Source organism: Anguilla anguilla, chromosome 6, assembly GCF_013347855.1.
Source record: "Anguilla anguilla isolate fAngAng1 chromosome 6, fAngAng1.pri, whole genome shotgun sequence".
Lineage (NCBI taxonomy): Eukaryota > Metazoa > Chordata > Actinopteri > Anguilliformes > Anguillidae > Anguilla > Anguilla anguilla.
Window position 1 is genome coordinate 14,693,768 of NC_049206.1, and position 23,282 is coordinate 14,717,049.

At 45.2% G+C, this 23,282-nt stretch overlaps 1 protein-coding gene across 1 annotated transcript in view; it reads left to right on the forward strand.

The window, feature by feature from the left end:
* Nucleotides 1–16,943, forward strand: part of lamc1 (laminin, gamma 1) — a 67,871-nt gene extending 50,928 nt beyond the window's left edge. Inside the window, exons 8-28 of the mRNA XM_035423016.1 lie at nucleotides 392–528; nucleotides 920–1,042; nucleotides 1,523–1,712; nucleotides 2,037–2,149; nucleotides 2,783–3,004; nucleotides 4,451–4,639; nucleotides 5,067–5,312; nucleotides 5,595–5,748; nucleotides 5,920–6,062; nucleotides 6,244–6,422; nucleotides 7,225–7,381; nucleotides 7,939–8,144; nucleotides 8,491–8,570; nucleotides 8,866–9,003; nucleotides 9,232–9,376; nucleotides 9,636–9,785; nucleotides 10,077–10,191; nucleotides 10,438–10,637; nucleotides 10,975–11,133; nucleotides 13,686–13,785; nucleotides 14,029–16,943. Coding sequence (XP_035278907.1) covers nucleotides 392–528; nucleotides 920–1,042; nucleotides 1,523–1,712; nucleotides 2,037–2,149; nucleotides 2,783–3,004; nucleotides 4,451–4,639; nucleotides 5,067–5,312; nucleotides 5,595–5,748; nucleotides 5,920–6,062; nucleotides 6,244–6,422; nucleotides 7,225–7,381; nucleotides 7,939–8,144; nucleotides 8,491–8,570; nucleotides 8,866–9,003; nucleotides 9,232–9,376; nucleotides 9,636–9,785; nucleotides 10,077–10,191; nucleotides 10,438–10,637; nucleotides 10,975–11,133; nucleotides 13,686–13,785; nucleotides 14,029–14,285 — 3,403 coding nt within the window. The 3' untranslated portion in view covers nucleotides 14,286–16,943. The remainder of the gene's footprint in view (nucleotides 1–391; nucleotides 529–919; nucleotides 1,043–1,522; nucleotides 1,713–2,036; nucleotides 2,150–2,782; nucleotides 3,005–4,450; nucleotides 4,640–5,066; nucleotides 5,313–5,594; nucleotides 5,749–5,919; nucleotides 6,063–6,243; nucleotides 6,423–7,224; nucleotides 7,382–7,938; nucleotides 8,145–8,490; nucleotides 8,571–8,865; nucleotides 9,004–9,231; nucleotides 9,377–9,635; nucleotides 9,786–10,076; nucleotides 10,192–10,437; nucleotides 10,638–10,974; nucleotides 11,134–13,685; nucleotides 13,786–14,028) is intronic.
* Nucleotides 16,944–23,282: the final 6,339 nt, after the last annotated feature.

Below are 23,282 nucleotides of genomic sequence, written 5' to 3' on the forward strand. Positions count from 1 at the left end.
CTCGCCGGACACGCCCAGCGCCCAGCGTTAACCCCGCCCCCTCCCGCCAGACGTTTCTCGCTCGCCCGTTAGTTACTGTGCTCTTGCCAGACCGATCGATCAACCCGCCTCCCCTCTCGCTGATTGGTCAAGGCCAAGGTTAAATGTAGACGCGTTTGTGTCTGAAGGCACATTCTCCACTTGTACTGTTGAAACAGCGTGATAGATAGATGCCCATATAACTGGCGTGTGGCTCGGTAAGATGTGCTGACGTTCACAGAGGTCTTTGTTCAGGTTGAGTATGTGAGCACGTGTTCCTCAGACCGTGTGTATTTTGAAGGATTCTTGCGGTCTGACTGACACTGTTAAGTCTAAAGTTGAGCGCTTGACTGACGTGTGCCTGTATTTTCAGGTGTAAGCTGGGGTACTTCAACCTGGACCCCCTCAACCCTCAGGGCTGCACCCCCTGCTTTTGCTTCCAGCACTCGTCTGTGTGTGATGTTGCCGACGGCTACAGCATCCAGACCGTCACCTCCACCTTCAGCAGGGGTGAGTCAGCTGTTACTGTAACTGGTCTGAGCCCAGTGCTAGACAATAATGGGTGTGAGTAACTGGCCTGGATCTGAGCACTGATTGCAGATCAGTGTTATGGAGCTCTCTCTCTTAGACTCCAGTTTAAACTCCTGGCTCGAGCAGTCACAGTTGGCATGCTGTGTAACTATCGCTTATACAGTGCCTGATTTAATCGTAAAAGTGTTATTTCATTTTCTGTTTCTCTACGATGAATGGATTTCAGCTGCATTTGCAATGTTTAATGTGTAATATTTCATTTATCGTTCTGTTTTTTAAACCTGTAAGGAGAGTCCACCTGTCACTGTAGGTGTGGGGAGTCTGTGTGTATAGGAAGCAGGGTTGTGACCTTTGACCTTTGACCTCACAGATGCGGAGGAGTGGAAGGGGCAGCAGAGGGACGGCTCCAGCGTCCCGGTGCAGTGGTCCTCCAGCAGGAAGGAGGTGTCCCTGATCTCAGACGACTACTTCCCCATGTACTTCCTCGCCCCAGGTACGCTACTGCATGAGCACCCCTCAGTATCTGAGGAAAAAAGTGATTCAGTTAAATAGTTCATTTCTCATTAAAGAGTGCCGACGTGCACTGCCTTAGGCTAGTTGTTGCATGAATGAGAAGTACGTGTGACTGTAAATGACAGAAATGATGTATTATGTAAAATACTGTATGTGTAAATTTTGTGAGAGGTTTGTAATGATGTGTAATATGAATCGTTGTCATAGGATTTCTTGGGCAGTAGGAACAGTGTGCTTTGTGGTGTGTGTGTGTGTAATGATGTGTAATCTGCTTTGCTGTCCTATGATTTCTTTGGCAGTAGGAATGGTGTGTGTGTCTCTGTGTGTGTCTGTGTGTGTGTGTGTGTAATGTCTAATCTGCTTCGCTGTCGTATGATTTCTTGGGCAGTAGGAATGGTGTGCTTTGTGGTGTGTGTGTGTGTGTGTGTGTAATAGTGTGCAATCTGCATCGCCCTCACAGAGAAGTTTCTGGGGAACCAGCTGCTGAGCTACGGGCAGAACCTGACCCTGAGCTTCCGGGTGGACCGGCGGGACACGCGGCTCTCTGCGGAGGACGTGATCCTGGAGGGCTCCGGCCTGCGCGTCGCCGTGCCGCTCATCGCCCAGGGCAACGCCTACCCCAGCGAGAACATGCAGACATACGTGTTCAGGTGCTACGCGTGACCTGAGCCTCTGCGCCGCCGCTAACCGCGTGTTTCGGTGTCCATGTACACCAGCCTTTTTAAAGACCGTTCGTTCTCTCTCCGATCACGACTGTTAACTGTTAACCAACATGGGTGGTCACTTTGCACTTCTCAGGCGGAATGAGAATGCATGCAACTAAACGGAGTGAAGGCTGTAGCGTGCATGCACGGTGTAGAGCAGAGCTGTGATTGGTGCTTTGATGCACACTGTTTAGTGTACATAGCTGTGATTGGCTGTTTAACACAAACAGTGTGTAGGGCAGCGCCGTGACTGATCCTGTTGTTCCTCAGGCTTCACGATGCTACAGACTACCCCTGGAGGCCCAGTCTGCCCCACTCCGAGTTCCAGAAGCTTCTCTACAACCTGACCTCGATCAAGATCCGTGGCACCTACAGTGAAAGGAGTAAGCCCAAAACTGCCCACACTGTCCCCCTAAACCACGCACAGTATGGGGTGTGTTGCTGGGGGGTATTAATAAAGACAGCTGTGAGACGTATTACTGGGGTACTTTAATATTTAGACAGCTGTTACAGTATGGCGTATTAAATCTGAGAGCTCCAGGTCAGGAATAAATACGGTGTTTTGTGACAGGGCTCTCAGTCAGGGGGGCTGTGGTGTTGGTGGCTGCTTCTGTTTTTGGGCCTGGGCTGAGCTCAGGTCACAAAGTGTGTAGGTAAAATAACACGTTGGGTTATGGCTAAATGAGGACATAGCAACACAACAGCAGGGCGCTCTCTTTGAGTTAGCTTGAGCTCTTTGTCTAGGAGGTCTCTAGCTGTAGAGCTCTACCTTTCTGTCTGTGAGAGCAGTACTCTCTATGACCACAGTATTAGTCTTACTCTGTGAGACCAGTAGACTGAGGGCAGTAATGATCTTTCTGTATGGGAGCCGTAGAGAACTCTGTGAGACCAGTATTGAACTCTGAGAGCTGCACTCTCCGTGAGAGCAGTATTGATCTTTCTCTGAGAATAACGTGGGCCTCTCTGAGAGCAGTGGTGTGTCGTGATTGGGGGCTCTGACACTTCCTGTCCCCCAGGCGCTGGTTACCTGGACAACGTGTCCCTCATGAGCGCACGTCGGGGTCCCGGCACGCCCGCCCGCTGGGTGGAGAGGTGCACCTGCCCCCAAGGGTACGTGGGGCAGTTCTGTGAGCAGTGCGCCCTGGGATACCGGAGGAACCGGCCTGAGCTGGGCCCCTTCAGCGCCTGCGAGTCCTGCAACTGCAACGGCCACAGCGACACCTGCGACCCCGAGTCAGGTGAGTCGTTACCATGGTGACACCCGCCACCCCAAAACATTCGAATCCAGCACTACACCGCTCCCTGTGACATGCCACCCTCGCCCCCAGCATCTACTGTATGACCAATGATGCACAGAAATGAACCTTTTTCAGGTAGTGGAAAAGGGTAATTAATCCTCTTTAGATAGTGAGGAAAGGGGGAAACTATTAATGAAAGGAAAAGGCGTACAGTGCTCTTATTCACCTCAGAAATGGAATTACCCCAGTGTAATTTACTCAAACAAAACTGAGTTTCTGTGAGCTTGATACTGTTTTCAGAGGGAGATCGTTGAGCAGAGCTCATTGATTAAGACACACATTCAAAGCCTGACTACATTCTGAAGGTATTGCAGTATACTACGTTGCTGCATGCACACATTTAGGTTAATCCTGCGGTTAAAAGGGATTTTGATTAATTGCGTATTAATTGCCTCTGTAGAGTGTAATAACATGAAGATTATGGATGTAGCGGCAGATGTTTCTAAGTAAACAACGCGAACGATCCGAATGTTTTGTTTGGGATGACTCATGAATAACAGCTGGGTTGTGTTCCTGTTTATAAACCGGTCTACTCTGCTTCTGCATTCCCCTTGATAGTGATTCGCATTTCTCAAACACATTTACTTCAGTGCGTTTCAAGTTCATTTCCTCTGAATCATTATGCGGTGCTGTCACTCATCTGCACTGACAACTCAAGCGGCAATAAGCCATTCTGTTCTACAGAAAGTACGCCAAAGTTGCATTTGGTATTGAACAAGCTTATGGAGAATTAATTATAGCGTTAACTGTTCATTTAAACGTGTGAACAGTAATGAAATGAATGAAATGAGTTTGTGAGCTCTCCTGCAGTGAAGATGACATGCTAGTGCATGGTTCAGTGTCCTGGCTCCTGAGCTCTATCGTTTGCACATATTTATGCGGGTTGCCCTGAAAGGCTATCAGACCTCACAGAGCTGGCCCTGTGAAAAGGAGGGAGGGAAAGCAGTTGTGCTGTCAGGCAGAGCCAGAGGCAGTTTCTTTCTCTTACGACTGTATTCTTCATTTTAAATGTTGCATTTGGTAATGCTTGTGACGACCTGTAGTAATTTATAAATTAGGTCTGGTAGTCTGAGGGTTTAATTCTCGTATATGTGATATCCCTTATTTGTTTTTTATTGCAAGTCAGTTTATATACCCATCATTTATTTTCTCTGTAAAACACTTGCGTTGCAGCTGTGTATAAACTGTGCTGTAAAAAATAAAGGTTGTATGCAGCTAACCCTGTGGGCTAGAGCAGTGCACTTCTGCTGTATAATACCCCTGCAGTCCGTACATTTAAAGTGTGACACATTAACCTTGGCCAAATCTTATCGTGGCTTGTCTTTCACTGCCATCTTGTGGCTGAAGGTGGTATAACACGTATGCATCTGCGCGTGCACACTGCAGGGATGTGTAACTGTAAGCACAACACCGCTGGGATCAGCTGCGAGAAGTGCAAGGATGGCTACCATGGCGACGCCACCGCCGGAACCTCCTCGGACTGCCAGCCCTGCCCCTGTCCCGGAGGCTCCACCTGTGCCGTGGTTCCCAAGACCAGGGAGGTGGTGTGCACAAACTGCCCGACTGGCACCACAGGTAAAATTGGGCCCCAGGCTCCTGTAGTACTACCACTAACTGCCCCACTGGCTCCTGTAGTACTACCACCAACTGCCCCACTGGCTCCTGTAGTACTACCACCAACTGCCCCACTGGCTCCTGTAATAGTACCACCAATTGGCCTACAGGTCCTGCAGTGTATTTTAGTGGTAGTGTAGAGTAGGAATTTCATCTCAGAGGCTGTTGGATGTGTATGGTAGCCTTCAAAAAGTGAAATAGTGTACTGTCATCTTAAACTCAGAATGCATGGGGCTGACTTTACCAACAATATTCCTGCAAACAACACGTAATCTGACTTGCAGGGCTTGCCTGAATTTATTTCTTTAACCAAATGAATGTTTTGTGTCAGAGTCGAAGAGTAAACTGTTCTGTTTTAACACCAATTTAACCCCCCCCCCCCCCCCAGGGAAGCGCTGTGAGCTGTGTGACGACGGCTTTTTCGGGGACCCCCTGGGGCAGAACGGCCCCGCCAGGGCCTGCCGGGTGTGCAAGTGCAGCGACAACATCGACCCCAACGCCGTGGGCAACTGCGACCGGGAGACGGGCGAGTGCCTGAAGTGCATCCACAACACGGACGGCTTCTTCTGCGACCGCTGCAAAGAGGGCTTCTACGGAAACGCCACGGCCCCCAACCCCAGCGAGAAGTGCAAATGTGAGGCGCCCTCCTTCGCTGCCTGCAGTGACGCGCGCTCGAGCGTGCTAACTTTGGGATGAAACTCCCTCCCTCTGTCTCTCCCTCTTTCATTGTCACACTATACCTCTCCCCCTCAATGTCACTTTCTATGTCTCGCTCTATGTCACTGTCTCTCTCTCTCTCTCTCAATGTCACTGTCTCTGTCTCTCTCTCTGTCAATGTCACTGTCTCCCTCTCTATGTCACTCTCCCTCTCTATGTCACTCTGTCTCTCAATGTCACTCTCTCTCTCTCTCTGCAGCGTGCTCCTGCTCGCCGTTCGGCACAGTGAACAGGCAGACCAGCTGCCTGCAGGTCACCGGGAAGTGCCAGTGTCTGCCGCACGTCACCAACCGCGACTGCAGCGCCTGCGAGCCCGGCTTCTACAACCTGCAGAGCGGGCGTGGCTGCGAGCGGTGAGCCCGCCGCCGGGGGCCGGGAGCACGGGGGCGTGGTTTAGGGAGGGAGGGGAAAATGCTCGGCTTGGGTGATTTGGCATTTCCGGTCTTTATTGCTGAGGCTGTACTGGGTCTGTGTGGATGTAACTTTGCCGCCCGCGGTGAAACTCCTCCCGCTCCTGTCCACAGGTGCAACTGCAACGCCATTGGCTCCACCAATGGACAGTGTGACATCAGAAGCGGGCAGTGCGAGTGCCAGCCGGGAGTCAAGGGCCAGCACTGCGAGCGCTGCGAGGTCAACTTCTTTGGCTTCGGGTCCTCCGGCTGCAAACGTAAGACTGGGGACGGTAGCGCTGTCCTGTTTGACTCCACCCCCTCGCCCAACTCTGATAGGCTACGGTCATAAGATACTCCCCTGAGCTGATGAAATGTACAGCACGCACGTGGTTAAATTATCACTGCGCTACGTGGATCGCCGTGTGTCAGACTCCGCCTCTTCCTGTCTCCCTGCAGCGTGTGACTGCGACTCCGAGGGCTCGCAGACGGCCCAGTGTAAGGAGGACGGGCGCTGCGAGTGCCGGCCTGGCTTCGTGGGGTCCCGCTGTGACATGTGTGAGGAGAACTACTTCTACAACCGCACCCGCCCTGGCTGCCAACAGTGCCCCTCCTGCTACTCTCTAGTGAGGGATAAGGTAAGGCTCACTCTCCTGCTACTCTCTAGTGAGGGATAAGGTAAGGCTCACTCTCCTGCTACTCTCTAGTGAGGGATAAGGTAAGGCTCACTCTCCTGCTATTCTCTAGTGAGGGATAAGGTAAGGCTCACTCTCCTGCTACTCTCTAGTGAGGGATAAGGTAAGGCTCACTCTCCTGCTACTCTCTAGTGAGGGATAAGGTAAGGCTCACTCTCCTGCTACTCTCTAGTGAGGGATAAGGTAAGGCTCACTCTCCTGCTACTCTCTAGTGAGGGATAAGGTAAGGCTCACTCTCCTGCTACTCGCTAGTGAGGGATAAGGTAAGGCTCACTCTCCTGCTACTCTCTAGTGAGGGATAAGGTAAGGCTCTCTCTCCTGCTACTCTCTAGTGAGGGATAAGGTAAGGCTCACTCTCCTGCTACTCTCTAGTGAGGGATAAGGTATGGCTCACTTTCCTCTTACTCTCTGGTGAGGGATAAGGCAAGACTCACTCTCCTTTAAGGCTCTCACTCTCCTGCTAGTCTCTAGTGAGGGATAAGGTAAGGCTCACTCTCCTGCTACTCTCTAGTGAGGGATAAGGTAAGGCTCACTCTCCAGTCCCCAGATTTCCCGGTAGTTCTGTGAGATAGGAGTGTATTTGGGGAACGATCCAATGAATTTAGGTCACCTTTTACGCAGGCTTTGTTTGTGCAACTAGGGAGGTCACTATGGTCATTGTCATTGAGGAGTCACAGCCAATGTGCAGCTTTAGAGAACGGCCATGTTCGAGTTGCTGTGGTAACTCTACCTCGTATCTGTTCAGGTGAACCAGCAGCGACAGAAGCTGGATGACCTGCAGAATTTGATTGACAACCTGGGCAACAACCAGGAGACAGTGAGTGACAAGGCCTTTGAGGACCGACTGAAGGAAGCGGAGAAAGCCATCATGGACCTGCTGCGGGAGGCCCAAACCAGCAAAGGTTAGAGCAGCACACTATATAAACATTACTACCATTCTATCAAACACGTCATATCAATGCACTGCCTCCCTCAAACGCCATATTGAACAACATTCCTACCACACTGAAACAGCAGGTCAACATACTTACCACTCATATCAACATACCTACCGCACTCAATCACTGTATCAACATTCCAAACCCACTCGAACACCATATCAACTGTCCTACTTCACTTATACCTGCATTCCTACCACACTCAAACACCATGTCAACATACCTACCTCGCTGAATCTCCATAGGAACACACCTACGACTCTAAGACTCCAAGTGAACATACCTACCCACACTCAAATTGCATATAAAGCTACCTATTGCGCTTAAAATGCATATATTTTATAAGGATGTGTTCTGTACAAACTTGCTGACTGAGCCATGTTCATGCGTTTTGCGTGCGTTTGTGATGAGTGTTCATATTTTGCTATATGTATTATGTGTCATAGATGACTGCGTACATGCTATGGTCTGATTTCTCGCGTTTGTTTTTCATTGTCAACGACCTCATGCCCTCTCTCCAGATGTGGACAAAGGCCTGCTGGAGCGACTGAACGGCATCAACAACACCCTCACCACCCAGTGGAACCGGCTGCAGAACATCCGCAACACGGTGGACAAGACCAACGCGCTCGCCGACAAGTCCCGCAACCGCGTGCGCGACGCCGAGGACCTCATCGACCGCGCCCGGGAGGAGCTGCAGAAGGCCAAGGACGCCATCAGCAAAGTGGTGCGTCGCGCTGCGCCAACGCTAACGCTAATTCTGCAATAATGTCATGCTGTAATGCTGTCGAAGGGTTTTGTAATTACGATGTTATAGGAGTGTTATAAAGCTGTAGTAATATTGTTGAAGTAAAGGTCATGTTTCTTTACTACCGTTAAATGCTACTAATGCTACCGTTGTGAAGCAGAAACTCAAGCGGCATTGTTTAAGGCTCTTACTTCCCTGTTTTGACTGTTGTGCCATTAAGTATTCAGGGTCCTAAGCCGTTTTCCGAATAATTGACTCTGTAGATACGCGTGGTGGTTTTATCATGCTTTGCATGTGATTTTCTCACAAATGTGTCTTTATGCAGGACATCAAACCACCCACAAGCCCCGGGGATCCGAACAACATGACTCTTTTGGCGGAAGAGGCGAGGAAATTAGCCGACAAGTAAGAGTGGGGCCGAAGCTCTCTCTCACTGCTTTAGTGTGTAATGTTGATTAATGCCCAGGGAGGCAGGGTTTCCCCAAAGGTTAATGGGAAAGAACTGAGGCCAAGCATGCTAGTCTCGCTCTGCTGAAATTGAACGAGGAATTTGCTGTAATGAGATGGGCCTAAAAATCCAATTGGGAATTTCAAATGAGGAGAGAAGAAAAAACTGGGCTTGAAGTTTTTCTTAAAAAGTGATGGAAAGTCAATGTTGCTGCCTCAATGAGGAATCTCTCTCGCTGTCCGATTCACTCAGGCATAAGACGGACGCAGATCAGATTGAGAAGATTGCTAAGGATGCCAATGACACCTCCACCAAGGCTCTCAACCTCCTGAAGACCACTCTGGATGGAGAGACCAAGACCAACAGTGACATCGATGATCTCACCAAGAAGTCAGTCACTTCCGTAACTCCTAGCTTAACGAGTCTTTGATGTGCGATGTGCCAGTTCTGATGTATAATAGGAGAAAAAGCGTCCCTGTGAACCCTTGTCATTCCTGTAACCCGTATCATTTCCGTAACCCGTGTCAGTCCCATAACCCGTATCATTTCTGTCACCTGTGTCAGTCCGGTAACGCTTACGCGGTGTGGGTATTTTACCTGCCGGTTTTGCCTTGCCAGGTACAATGACGCGAAAGAGTTGGTGACGAACCTGGAGAAGCAAGCCAACAAGGTTCACGCCGAAGCGGAGGAGGCGGGGAACAAAGCCCTGCAGATCTACGCCAACCTCACCGGCCTGCCGCCCGTCGACACCAAAACCCTGGAGGTGAGATTAACCTTCCCGGACTGCGGCATACAACTCTGCCTGCCGCACAGCGTCTGCCTCATTGCCAAGTTTGGGGTTCCTCGGTGTTGGCGCTGCACATTATCGGTTGTTGAGATGCCTCACCCACACCCCCGCTGTTAAAACACTTTGAGATGCGTGATGTGACCTTGGGCATTCCATGCAAGGTCTTAGTGACTGGATCCATGATATTGTGCTTCTAAATTGTGATCTGATTGGTACCTCTCTCTGTCCCTCTCAGGATGAGGCCAATAAGATAAAGAAGGAGGCTTCGGACCTGGATAACCTGATCGATAAGACTGAGAAGGAGTACATGGACCTGCGCGATGATCTGAAGGGCAAGGAGGCTGAGGTCCGAAAACTGCTGGAGAAGGGGAAGACCGAGCAGCAGGTGGGTTTTTGATTCATCTCTTTTTGAGTCATCTCTTTTTGGTGTGTTGGGTTCTCTCTCTACTAGGTTGGGTTCTCTCTTTACTGTGTTGGGTTGTCTCTTTGCTGTGTTGGGTTCTCTTGACTGTATACTCTCTAGCTACCCGCTCAATCTACCTGCTCTCTCTGTATAAACTGTGCAGGCCAGAATACCAGCTTGTTGAATTAGTGAAATCTATTGAGTGGATGCCAAATAACCTACCCTCTCTCTCCTGCTCTCGCCTTCTTCCGTCTCCCTCTCTCTTACCCCCAGACTGCAGATCAGTTGCTCGCACGAGCAGACGCTGCAAAGGCATTGGCTGAAGAGGCTGCCAAGAAAGGGAGGTCCACCTATCAGGAGGCACAGGACATTCTGGGGAACCTGAGAGGTGAGCGCACTGCTTGGGCTTGTTTGGTTTGAAAGGTGTGAAGCGTGACTGAGGCTTATACGGGTCTGAGAGGTGGGCGCACAACTGAGCCTCATACAGTCCTGAAAGGTGAAATCCGCACTGAGGCTTATACGGGTCCATTTTATCATCCTGTATATTGTGCCCACTGGAGATGGTAGACTACACTGTTATAAGGAAAACGGTTGATATTTTTCCTGATCTCTCTGCATTGTTGCCCCTCTCCAGATTTCGACAGACGTGTGAATGACAACAAAACTGCCGCTGAGGAAGCCATGAAGAAGATCCCCGAGATTAACGCCACCATCATCGCCGCCAACGACAAGACGAAGCAAGCGGAGGGGGCGCTAGGCAACGCCGCAGCCGACGCCCGGGAGGCGAAGAACAAGGCAGAGGAGGCCGAGAAGATCGCCAGCGCAGTGCAGAAGGTATCCCATGATTCATCTGGAGCCTTTTGTGTGAACATGCATGTACACTCTATGTGCACTTATACACTGCATATGCATGCATGTGTACAGTGTACCATGTCAGTTATTCCCTTTTGTGCCCACTCATGATTCTCATAGTCATCAGGGATAAAGTCAAAGCTATTCAGCTGTAAAAATGTTTTCTTAGAGGCGGGTAATGTCGTGAGGTTGTTGGTTTTGTTTTGTGTACTGCAGTGGTAAATGTAATCTCGGGTTTGTGTGCTGTGCTGGAAATGCTTTGTAAATTGGGTTTTGTGTACTAAACTGACGGTTTTTTTAAATGGATTTTGTGTAACAGAGTGCCGCCAACACAAAGAAGGACGCAGAGAAGGCGTTTGAGGACACGATGAAGCTTGATGACGAGGTCAATGGGATGATGGATCAGCTGGCCGCAGCTGAGAAGGAACTGGCCAAGAAGAAGCGGGAAGCTGACGCGGATATGATGATGGCAAACATGGTGAGTGTGACCACCAAAACAGGAAGTACTTCCCTATGAGCCAGGATTAACCCAGGAAGTACTCTGTTATGAGCCAGATTTACACAGGATATATTCTGTGAGTGTGCCAAACACAGGAAGTACTCTGCAATGAACCAAATAAAATTAGCTTCTACACAGAATGTTTTTCAAAGCAAGTACTGTGCTATAAACTGAGCTTTACATAGGGCATACTCAGCTAAGGTTGACCATTTCCCACATGGGAAATTGTAAACAAATGTGCAGTTTATATATTGTGTGATGTTAGAAATTGTGTACCTAATGGCATCCTTTCAAAGTGCAAGCTTGTGGTTGATTAAGGGAAGAGTCCAACGCTGATGGTTGCTGTCACATACCGCAATGCTATTTTTGTGCGCACACTTCTATTAACCTCTTAGCGCATTGCCCCTAGTGGTGGGCACGCCCGCGTGCCTAGATTACTAAAGTCAAACATTCGGTGCTACTGCAACCAACGTGTGAGATGAAAACAGAAACGCGTTGTTTCAGTTTCATTAGTAGACGATACATGACAACTATGCCGAAAACGGAGTTTCGCAGCCCCACCATTGTCGCTCCGGTCGTTCATTTAACACGCACCCCCTCCCTGCAGTCTCATCTAAAAAACACCCCCCACCCTTGACATAATTGACAATATTGTCTATCCTGGCATTAATAAAAATATTCTTTCACCACTAAAAAATCGTATTCCGTCATAGCAGCAAGATAAACCCGACAATAGCACTAAGATATGCCTATACAGCAGTGAAAACGCTGCTCACTGAATAACGAAATAAACGAGAAAAAGTTTTTAAAAATGATACCATGTCATTCTACAGTCAATATCTGGGACTAAATATTGAATAAATATAAAACCTTACTGTTGGTTTTACGTGTACAGATGTCCCTTTTGAGACTGCGTGGTCATATATTGTCTTGGACAATCCGTTTGGGAAATATAGGCGCATCTGTGACGCCTGGGTATCTTCAAAAATAGCTGTGCGTAACACCACACCTGTTGTTTACGGCGTCGTCGTCCTTTTTAGTACAGTCTGACTTGATTTACAATTCATTTATTCGGTAGGCGAGAGTATAAGCTTTCTAACGATGTATAACATGTCTAATTCTGCTTTTGGAATAGCGTTTTATAGGTCAGCGTAACAGAAAATATTCTTAGCATAGCATTCACTTACGCAATCACTCTGTTAGCAGACAAATACGATGCACCTAACGAAACGTGTTCAAGGATATTTCGTAATTTCTTGGAAAATACTATTATTATTGAGGACTTCTGAACATAGCTAAACCATATGTTTGCTGATAGACCTAGCTGACATCGTTTTCTGGAGCAAAACAGAAGCGAATAGAACAATATCATTGATACCGTCTCTGTCTCTATCTACTGAACATAGAGGAGATTTCATCATTGCTATGTAAGTATTACCGTTCAAAATATTTCGGTTATATACGTTATTTTTGAAATTGAGTATCTTTAAATAGGTTAGTTGTGTTATATAATGTAAATATTTTACACTGTAATGTAAGCGTTAGACGGAAGTGTAATAGTTTTTGTGAAGCATGCAACAGTGATGACGTCATAGCTGGAACATTGCCAAAACGTGGTGGACGGGTGAAAATTGTTTTCATGTTGTCTCATCCCCATACAAGAAAACATACGAGAGTACAGAGTATAGAAATACACACGAGTTAATTATTACACATTTAGGTACTGTACCGCATTGTGTGACAATGTTTTTGCATTATTTTTTTAATCTGATAGCAATGTTTCATCTTAAACCCTCATAAGGGGCTCGTTTATATGCTTTATAATGGACAAAAAGCATTTTATTCAATTTTGGAGAGATTTTGGATATGTTTCTGGACACCTAGCTATTTTAGACCACTGTACTGACTGAAAGCTTGTAATTCCCATTTGAAAATTATGCAACAGTGATTTTCTTGAGTCAAAACAGTTGATTTGTAGTGAAATACATGGATATGTTATGATTTACAGCAATGCATAATTTAGACATTTTGGATAGATTTGGAGATGCTGGGTACACTGCTTAGTTTTTGCTTCATACATCTATAGTAGTTCTACATATCCACCCTTAGATTTTATGAACTTGTGGTCAAGACGTTTTTGACCTAGCACATGTATAGTTTAACCTCCTGCATATATTCAATCTCGCAGTATTTCATTGCAAACTTAAAAAGTGCAAATTTATTTTGGATTTTTTGTCAAAACAATTGCATTTGTGGCACTTTATTTCTTCCAAAATTATGAATATAAACTAATCTGTGTTAGTATTGTAAATTGTACAAATGTCTTGCTTCATTTAAGCCATTTTTCAAGTCTCTGTGGTGTTCACGTCTGGAGTTATAAAGCTTTAAATAGGGTACCCCCTAAATGGGCAAGGATTGGCAAAATTTGGCTTGTTCCTTAAGAGGTTAAACTCGTGGTGAAGCGGTCATTCTCTGATGTTTGCATGCTGATGTCACAGTGATGGCGGTGATGGTGTTGATGTGTTCTGTAGGCATCAGACGCAGCTAAAGAAGCTGAGGACAATGCCCGCAAAGCCAAGAATGCCGTCAAGAGCGTTTTGAGCACCATCAACGACCTGCTCAAGCAACTTGGTATGTGTACTTTGCATGACTGCTGTTGCGATATTTCTTGTACTTACAGCTTATAAATCAGGTGAATGTGCTTATGTTCTCTTGTATTCCAAGCTGAACTGTAATGAATGTAAAATAATCTATATATTTTACAAGTCACATTCTTTCTAGCTGCACGTTTAAGTATTAGAGTCACTGGCTCACTGTGGATTTATGAGTTTAAATACTGTGATTCATTGATTCATGGCTGTTCTCTGGCTTCAGGTAACATTGACAAAGTTGACCTGAGCAAGCTGGACCAGATCGACGGGTCGCTGAAGCGGGCCAAAGAGCAGATGGAGAACAGCGAGCTGGACCGCAAGCTGAACGAGCTCAACCAGGTCGCCAAGAGCCAGGAGGACATGATCAGCGACTACGAGCGGCAGATCCTCGAGATCCGCGCCGACATCACCAACCTGAACGACATCAAGAGCACGCTACCGCCCGGCTGCTACAACACCGCCTCGCTCGAGCGGCCCTAACCCCGCCATCCCCACGCCCCCCCTCCCCTTATCCCTCTCCTCCTCTCCCTCCATCTCTACACTCCTCCCTACCCCGCGTCTAACACTCTGGCAGAATGCCACTTTTTACCAAAACGGTCGTTGTTGTTTTTTTCTTTTTGTTTGTTTGTTTTATTGTTTTTTGGATTTTTTTTTTTTTTTTGCAAGAGAAAAGCCACCAACGTTAGGGTTAATGGGACGGTGGGATGCTAAAGGAAAGGACCGCAGGGTGAAGGGGGAAGTAGCGAGGTATATACCCCACGGGACTGCACCACGACCTGCGCCTGCGCCTTTACCAGTCCACTCAAGCCCCTCCCCCTGCCCTCCCGTTTGGAGGGAAAATAAGCTATACCAGCGCGTTGGCCGGACAGAGTCACCCTCTGGCTTTGCTTAATCATATCGGTATTATCCCATTATGGTTGGTACACCAACGATTCAGAAACCAAGCAGTGAAGGACTCCTGTTTTTATTTTATTTTTATTATTATTAATAAAATTAATATCTAATAACTCCGTAGGGACATGCCCTGCATTACATCGGCTATACCCGCCCCAGCACAGTATTCAGTGTATACACCGTATACACACACAGGAACTTGTCAGTGGTTACCCTGTATATACACACAGGAACTTGTCAGTGTATACACCGTATATACACACAGGAACTTGTCAGTGGTTACCCTGTATATACACACAGGAACTTGTCAGTGGTTACCCTGTATATACACACAGGAACTTGTCAGTGGTTATACCGTATAGACACACACAGGAACTTGTCAGTGGTTACCCTGTATATACACACAGGAACTTGTCAGTGGTTATACCGTATAGACACACACAGGAACTTGTCAGTCGTCATACTGTATATACACACAGGAGCTTGTCTGTGGTTATACCGTATATACACACACAGGAACTTGTCTGTGGTTATTCTGTATATACACACATGAACATCTGTGTCTGTACTGTATCTGTAGACAGATTAACCTGTCTGTCTGTGCCAACTACACACAGGGCCTGTCTGCACACACCTGAACGCAATTGAGAGCCGAGGAAAGTCTTACCAGAGATGGGGGCCGGTGTTAAGACGGGGTGACATTAACTGTGAAACATCTGAACACAGTATTTTTTTTTTTTTTTTTTTTTAAACCCTGCAGAATCTTTTTTTTTTTTTTTCCTGAAGCTGCTGTTTAATCCAGGTGTATTGCGAATCAGACATTAACATTTTTATTTTTTGAAAAGGCAGAACTCAAAACACACGTACACACATACACACACTATGCAACTTTGTACATTTGCGTAGACTATACCTGATACACTGGTGCTAATTATTATTTCAAATGTTATATTTTTGTGTGAATGTTTTTTTTATGATATAGAGTGAGGAAATGTTATTGTCATGTAAATGTAAATATGCTTAAATGATTCAGGACTGACTGAAATCATAAAGAAATATGATTAGGAAAAATAAAAGAAATCCCACCAGCCTCCTCGAAAAAGTCCTGTCACGAAAAGCAACAGAAACCTCCACATAATATATAAATATATAGAATATTTCTGTGGTATTACCTGCTTGCTTGTATACATGGCTCTGTGTTGCTGCATAGATCTGCCGTACGTTCTGTTTTCAGTGAGGGGTTACGGATGAACCGCGAGCGTACTTTTCGGTTAAGGTCTTCCTCCCCTGCCCTTTCGCGGGAGGACCGAGTTAAAGTACTGCCACGTTTGAAGCCACTTGTGATAAGCCAGGCATTTCATTTTCACTGCATATGAAATGAACATCAGTTATGAGCAGCCATTTAACAATTTTAACAGTATTCTGTGCCTTTATACTTGGTCATAATCTCTCCACATAATTCATATAATATTAATATATTGCTCCTGTCAAGGACACCTAATCTATATTTCACACGCAGTGCCTTTATTGTTAGTAATTTAACCAATGCACACACAGATAAGTATGATTTTTTTATATGCATACATACCTGCATACATATATGCATGCGTGCATACATGTATACGTAAAAAAATAAACATGGGTCGGGCCTCTATTCTGTGCCCATAGGTTTGATTATACAAATGTTACATTTGGAAGGAAAACCATACTATGCGACTGCACGTGTCGGTCTTCCTACCCACATTGCTGACGAACGGCTAAAAGGGTGTAGCATCGGCTGGGTCCTCGCTCCTCTGCGTGAGGTGAGGGTTCGTTCATGGCCTTTTCCCGCATTTCTTTCGTTCAGTAGGTCATCCCTGCAGAGAGCAGTAGACCCCTGTGTTATTGGGAGAACATGCCATGCAGTGGAAGTGGTGCAGGGTTACCCGGCTGAGCGGTAGGCCAGCTAGGACACCCCCCCCCCCCCCCCCCCCCCCCTTATACCGGCTGTGCAACACGTACACCCCTGTGTATAAAACAGTATTTCTTATTTATAAAGTCTCAAGTGTGTGTAATCTTCCTAGAATACATGTGTGTTGCACAGACTTGTGAACATATGGCTATAGAGGGCACTGCTAATAATGAAAAAAAAAGAAATCCCAACACGTTTTACCAGATCACAGTGTCATTATAAAGGCCTGATAAACTCTTGTTTATTACTTATTGCCTGTAAATCAAATTGTACCATTAAAATATTAAATGTTATTGGGCTCCGTGTGAATGGTTTGTGCATTTTACACCAAGTGTCATAACTGCCTTTGTATCTCTCTCTCCCTCTCCCTCTCTCTCCCACCCTCTCTCTATCTCGCTCTCTCTCGCTCGCTCAGGTTTGTGGCCTCACGTTGGATGGGTTATATTCATTTGCTTAGCTTTCACATTTTGCTGTCAAACACATACACTGACATGTAGCATACAGCCTATTCACTCATACAATGGCAGTTCATGCTAAGATGGCTCTAAAAATCAGACGTGGGTTCCTGCTCATTGTTTGGCCGGCGTGTTTGACGCTTGCTAATGTCAGTTTCAGTATTACAGCATTGTTCATTTATACAAAAGAATGCATCTTTATTCAAAGCTTGCCCTTTGAATATTTGAGTTTGATGTTTTGTTTGTTTTGTGTAGTCTGTCAGGAAGGGCGACGACGTGATGTCACTAGCTGCATAAATTAAGCTCAATGTTCTGTATCCGAAAGTCAAGCGGAGGCATGTGCAGGGGAGTGGTGGAGCGTCAAAGAAAAGCCATTGAGAGACAGGAGGAAGCGCTTCCTCTGCTGAGAGGAGATGGCAACGGGCTTGTGCCGGCAATGCTTTTTTTGTTCCAATGTGTAAGAGAATACAGAGCCTTTTATTGGGTTACTGCTGCCTTTCAGCTTACAGGAAAGATGCAGAATGATCCTCTTGTTCTCAATCCCACCATTTTGACATGATTTGTGAAACGGTCCACTGCTTTGCATTCTGGAAATATTGGGGGTTGCTGAAATTTATGTTTGCAGTCATTTTTCTATTTATGGTACAGGCTTTTGCTCTGTGCCTCCAGACATGCATAAGACAGCCTGCTCAACTGTCACCAAAGCCATTACTTGAAATAGAATTTTTTGAAATGAGGAATTATGTATTTTTTCCCATTCACTCAGACGGGGTGAAAGTAGAGAGCATTGCAGATGCGGATGGCACGACCGTACAGGAAGCCCCTTGGTGAGGAATTGAACCCCTGTCCATATGGAGGGATTTGTGTATGAGCTGAGTAATGGCTGCCCCTACAGGCTGCATCCCATGGTCTCCCCTAAACTCTAAATCTAAAAGATGCACAAGGTGAAAGATAAAATACCCTCTGCCCTTGACTGCGTATGATATTCCAGTGTTAAAGGTACTCAACTTCCCAGTATCTGAAGACGTTCTTCTCTAATAATAGACATCATAAATCCAATCAACTGCATTCTTCTGCTCAGTTTAATTCCCCCCCGATGTCAAGGTATGGTGTTTAGTAAGAACTGTGTCTGGTGCTTGTGTTGGTAGTTTATCATGCACAGATAATGTGTAAGCCTCACAGCTGCAGGCTTCCGTAAGCGGAGAGAAGAACCAGCTTGTCACCCTCCTTCTTTTAGCTCGGAGACGAGAGCACAGCTGCTTCAGGCCACCGGGGAAATCCAAACTGCACTCCAGGATCTGGGTTCCCATGCCCTGGGGCGGAAGGGGAGGAATCTGCCAGTTTTTTGGAAGATATGTGTTTGGCAGTGTGTGTGTGTCTGTGTGTGTGCGTGTGTGTGTAAAAGATGGAATGTTGATGGGGCCCTGAAGCAGAGGCAGGGTGAGACCTGCCCAGGGAGGGGCACTTTGGGTGTGCGTGTGTGCGTATGTGTGTATGTACGTGCGTGCGTGTGTTTTGTGTTCCCTGCAGTAACACGCGCCCTCCCCCCTTACCCCGCCCCACCCTACCTCACCCTGCAGTCTCATCACAGTGCGGTGCTCTGGCCTGTTTGCACACGGTGGGCGTGGCTGTGATTGCAGGTTGACTGGGGAAAAAAACCCACAATGATCTCACTGCCCTCTGGCGCTGTCTTTCTCCCCAGCACTGTTACTCATCGCCCAGGGACACGTTCTCTGAATTCAGTCTGGATCGACTGGAACTCACGGAGACACACAGGTATGTGTCTGACCTCCTGGGAGTGGCTTACATCCACACACTAATACAAACCATAAAACTGCCATACCTACCCAAATAAAAAGTGATTAAACCAGATGTGTTGGAAAATGGGAAATTGAAATTCCCTATTGTTCTCATATCTAAGGTTTATTAATTTTTTTAATGGATGTTTGATAAGTCATTAAAAGTCGTTTTTTTTTTGTGTGAAATAATGTTTTTTCAAAATATTTCAAGATACACAAGAACCAATAAAGATTATTCACATTTGTTTGACTAGAATGTTGTTGACATAAAATTTAAAACGTTTGAAAACATTTGAAAAGTATGGGGTTTAAATTGCTGTGATTTTACCTGAGAAGATGGCTTGTAGTATTAATTCAGGATTGAAATAGATTATTAAAGTTTGGGGGTCAAAGTATAATCTATTAGTGAAAAAGTTAGTTCTGAAAAGGAGGCTGAAATTTTCCAGTTTTCTCTGGCCAGGTTAAAGGAAGTGAGTAACGGTGAATAGGGATGAATAGGGAGTGCCCCGCCCAGATGTATACATAGACATTGCCCCTAAGATTTTACTCCCTCAACAGATTTTTTTTTTAAATTGAGCTTGCCCAGCCTATCATTTCAAAATCTGGAAATGAACCACACGAACATGTCCAGTACAACTATGTATCACTGAGTTTGTGAATGATTGTTTGCAACACTGTAAGTGCGTTACATATTTTAATACATCTCAATTTTAGAACTTCCCCTTTTACTCCAAATTGTAATAATGCATCATGTATGCATAATGATATGAAATTAGGAAATAAAGAAATCTGCAACATTCTCATCTGGCCATTGTTGGTCATCAATTCCAGACTGCAACATTGCGACTTTATTCAAACCCTTGGTAAATGAGCAAAGAAAGCTGTGTAAAATAAACAGAACATGCAGCAAGCTATATTTTATATCCTCAAGAATGGATCCATACTTAAAATAGTCATTCCCCATTATAACTGTATTTGCAAATGCAGCTGGTTAGAGAAAAAGATTTTGTTTAGCAAGTTGTTTTTTTTAAAGAAATGATCACACCTCTTTTTTCAGTGTGCTCTTGTTCAGCTTGTTCATACTCATGTGTGCAGATCATTCAGTCTCAGGGCGTGTTCATTACACAGTATATCCCACAGTCTGACTACAGTTTGCGGATACTGTCCTCCACTGGCCTCCATTATAACACTGTTATCATCTGTAGTTCCTCTTTCATTTTTTTGTGGTTTAGGGACGAGTTGTGGCAATGATGAGAGGTGGAGCAGAGGCTTCGGCGGTGTCACCGCAATCACCATGTGTACAATAATTGTTACTAAAGATTGCTAATGCTGAAGAGGTTACAGAATTTCTAATATTAATTGTTTTGAATGAAATTTCCCTTAGAAGTTTGTGCAACAAATTTAATGCTATTCAAGTCACTTCAATATAAGCGTATTGCAGTGGGATGTGGGACTACGAGCTTTATTCATTCACTGTTTATTGTAGCATGTTTTTCAGCGTCCCCTGTACTGGGTAGGCACAATATCCCTGACATGTTCAAACATAATAGAGGTTATTCATTCCCACACATGATGGATGAATCATCTGTGGACTCTTAGCGCACCTAGACAGTGGAAGTTATGCAGACTAATGATTGGAGCTTTAGATATCAGCTCACGCAATCATTGGTGCATTCTCCCCTAGCGTCATCTCTATGATACAGATCACTCTTTTTCCATGAGAGATGTTTTCTTATTTTGAATAATGTTGCTCCTGGAGACACCAGTCAGTAGAAACAATCATGATCAGCTGAAAACCAAAAGGACCAAAAGGACGCTAAAAATTATTTTTCATGAAAGAAAGTCTAGGCTGTGATTATTTAGTCATTTATTCACTATTGGAAGTAGATTTAAAACCAAGACATGCCTTTGCTATAATAAACCTACGCACATACAAGGCCAGAAGCCTGCTCAATGAGTCCTCTACACATGAGGTGTTGAATTTAATTCTGCAGTTTTATATATTATAATAATTTGATGGGAAAAAAGCAAGTTAGATACCTTTTAATGCTATAACACATTAAAGAAATATAGGTACAGTATATGAAAGCTGTGATATTTAAGAATGTAATTGAGCTGATAATTAGAACTATCCTTTGAAATTCTGCACTCTCAGAACTTTAGTAGCAGTCTGTATAGAGATATATTTCTAAGAGACACCTTTAGTTCTCTCTTGACTGGCTACAGAAAGCAAACTGCATTCCTGCCTACCGACCAGTGTCAGGGCAAGTGGACTGTATTACAGTACATTACATTACATTTATTTGGCAGACGCTTTTATCCAAAGCGACGTACAAAAAGTGCATTTCATGGTCATAGACAACTGCTAAACACAGGTTCAGTAAGGTACAATACTTATTTTGTACAGCTATTTCTAGCCAAGAACACAGTTTAGTTCACACAGTGAACACTATTCAGACATAACCTCTGCAAAGCCAACTAGGCAGAAGAATAAGCTGCAGTAAAATTGAATGCCTCTTCAGCAAGTGAATACTGATCAGAGGATATGTAAAAACCATACAGTAGTCATGCCCATCATAAATGTGGGGAATCAAAGATCAGGAGAATCACCTTTAGACATCATTAACCAGGGGAGCAATGCTGCAGTTTTTCAGCATGACTGTTTAAAGAACAGAAACAATGCTGCTCATTAAGAGGTGATTGTGTGTGATCAGCACACTGTGGATGTCGTATGGCTCATTCTGCTAAGACTCTGGGATACAGTTTTTGAACACAGTCAGACCTCACACTGCAATTGAATTCTGTTCATGCCAGTGGTGATTTGTTTTGCTGACAGCTTGCAGGGCAGTATATAACTGTCTAAGGTATCGTTTTTCAAGTGTTCCCGGGGGGAGGGACTGTGTTTGTCTCCGCACAAAAGAAAAACTCCTCTTGTTGATCAGATGTCTGTAGTCTGTCTGCAGTCTGCCAGTGGCAGCTGGGGGTCGAGAGCACTATGATGTGAAGAATGCACAGCTCATCTGATAGACTGCTGGGTGAAAAAAAAGCAACAAATATGTTTTGGAGGGCAGTTCTCCCAGTTAAACAGATATTGACTCATTGTGCACATAAAAAAGTCCCATTTTTGCAATAGAGTAGGAGGATCCCCTTGCAGAGTAAGGCAAAAGCCTGGTCCAACCTGCCACCTAGCCATGCCCAATATAATAGCCAAAATCTCAATCCCTCCCTCTTCATCTCTGATGTGTTGTGAGGGCCAAATGTTCTGACGCCAAATGCCTAGCTGCTGTGCATCACGATACATTATGATCATTATTATTCAAATGTTCTACCCTGCCATTTACCATTTTCTCCACAAATACTCAAATATTGGGGGCGACATAGCTCAGGAGGTAAGACCGATTGTCTGGCAGTCGGAGGGTTGCCGGTTCAAACCTCGCCCTGGGCATGTCGAAGTGTCCTTGAGCAAGACACCTAACCCCTAACTGCTCTGGCGAATGAGAGGCATCAATTGTAAAGCGCTTTGGATAAAAGCGCTATATAAATTCAGTCCATTTCAAATATTGTAAATCAATTGCACTGCTTCATGTTTCAGGTTTCTGATTGTAAAACATGAAAAGATTAATTTTTTAAAAATCTCTTCGCTATTCCCAACCTACACTAATGACGACATACTTTAATATACAGTGCCCTGCAGGAAATATAAGATAGGCAATATTTATATTTTACATAACATTTAGAAAAAATGGTAGCGCGCTGTTTGCTCTCTCAAAGTGAAACAGGACAACGATGCAAGGAGCAGCCTATTCGATGACGTTTCCAAATTGCGCAGTTAAATTAAATATAAAACTGCAATGAAGCAAATGGAAAATAGAAGGGTAAAGCATTTAACTTGTAATGGTTTTTATGTAAACCTCTAATTCTTTGTTAATTATTTAAATGTTTTCCAATGTTTTGGTTTCATGTTTTAAAATGAGCCTTCTATGCATTCTCAACTTTTTTTTCTTTTTAACCATTATTTAATTTTTCACTTTTATTTTTTGGTCAACGAGGTTTATTTATATATTAGGGAACTTCAAAAGGTTCCTAACATCTGCACTTTTTCAATCTAAAGAGCTCCACGCTGATTCGGTAGCATAAGGTAACCATGTTAAAATTCTTGCCCTCCAGGGGCAAATAAAGCGGTTTGCCAATTATGTCCCTCCCCAGCAGTCATTGAGGCAGACTTTTTCTTTTTAATGCGAGGAAGTATTACTTTATTAAGTGATTTCGGCAGACAGCGCTTCCTGAACGCTGGCGGGCAGGGTTCGGCTCTTAATCACACGTGAGTAAATGCGCGATATGAGAAATGCGTCGTGTGTGTGTCAAGTGTTAGTCACGC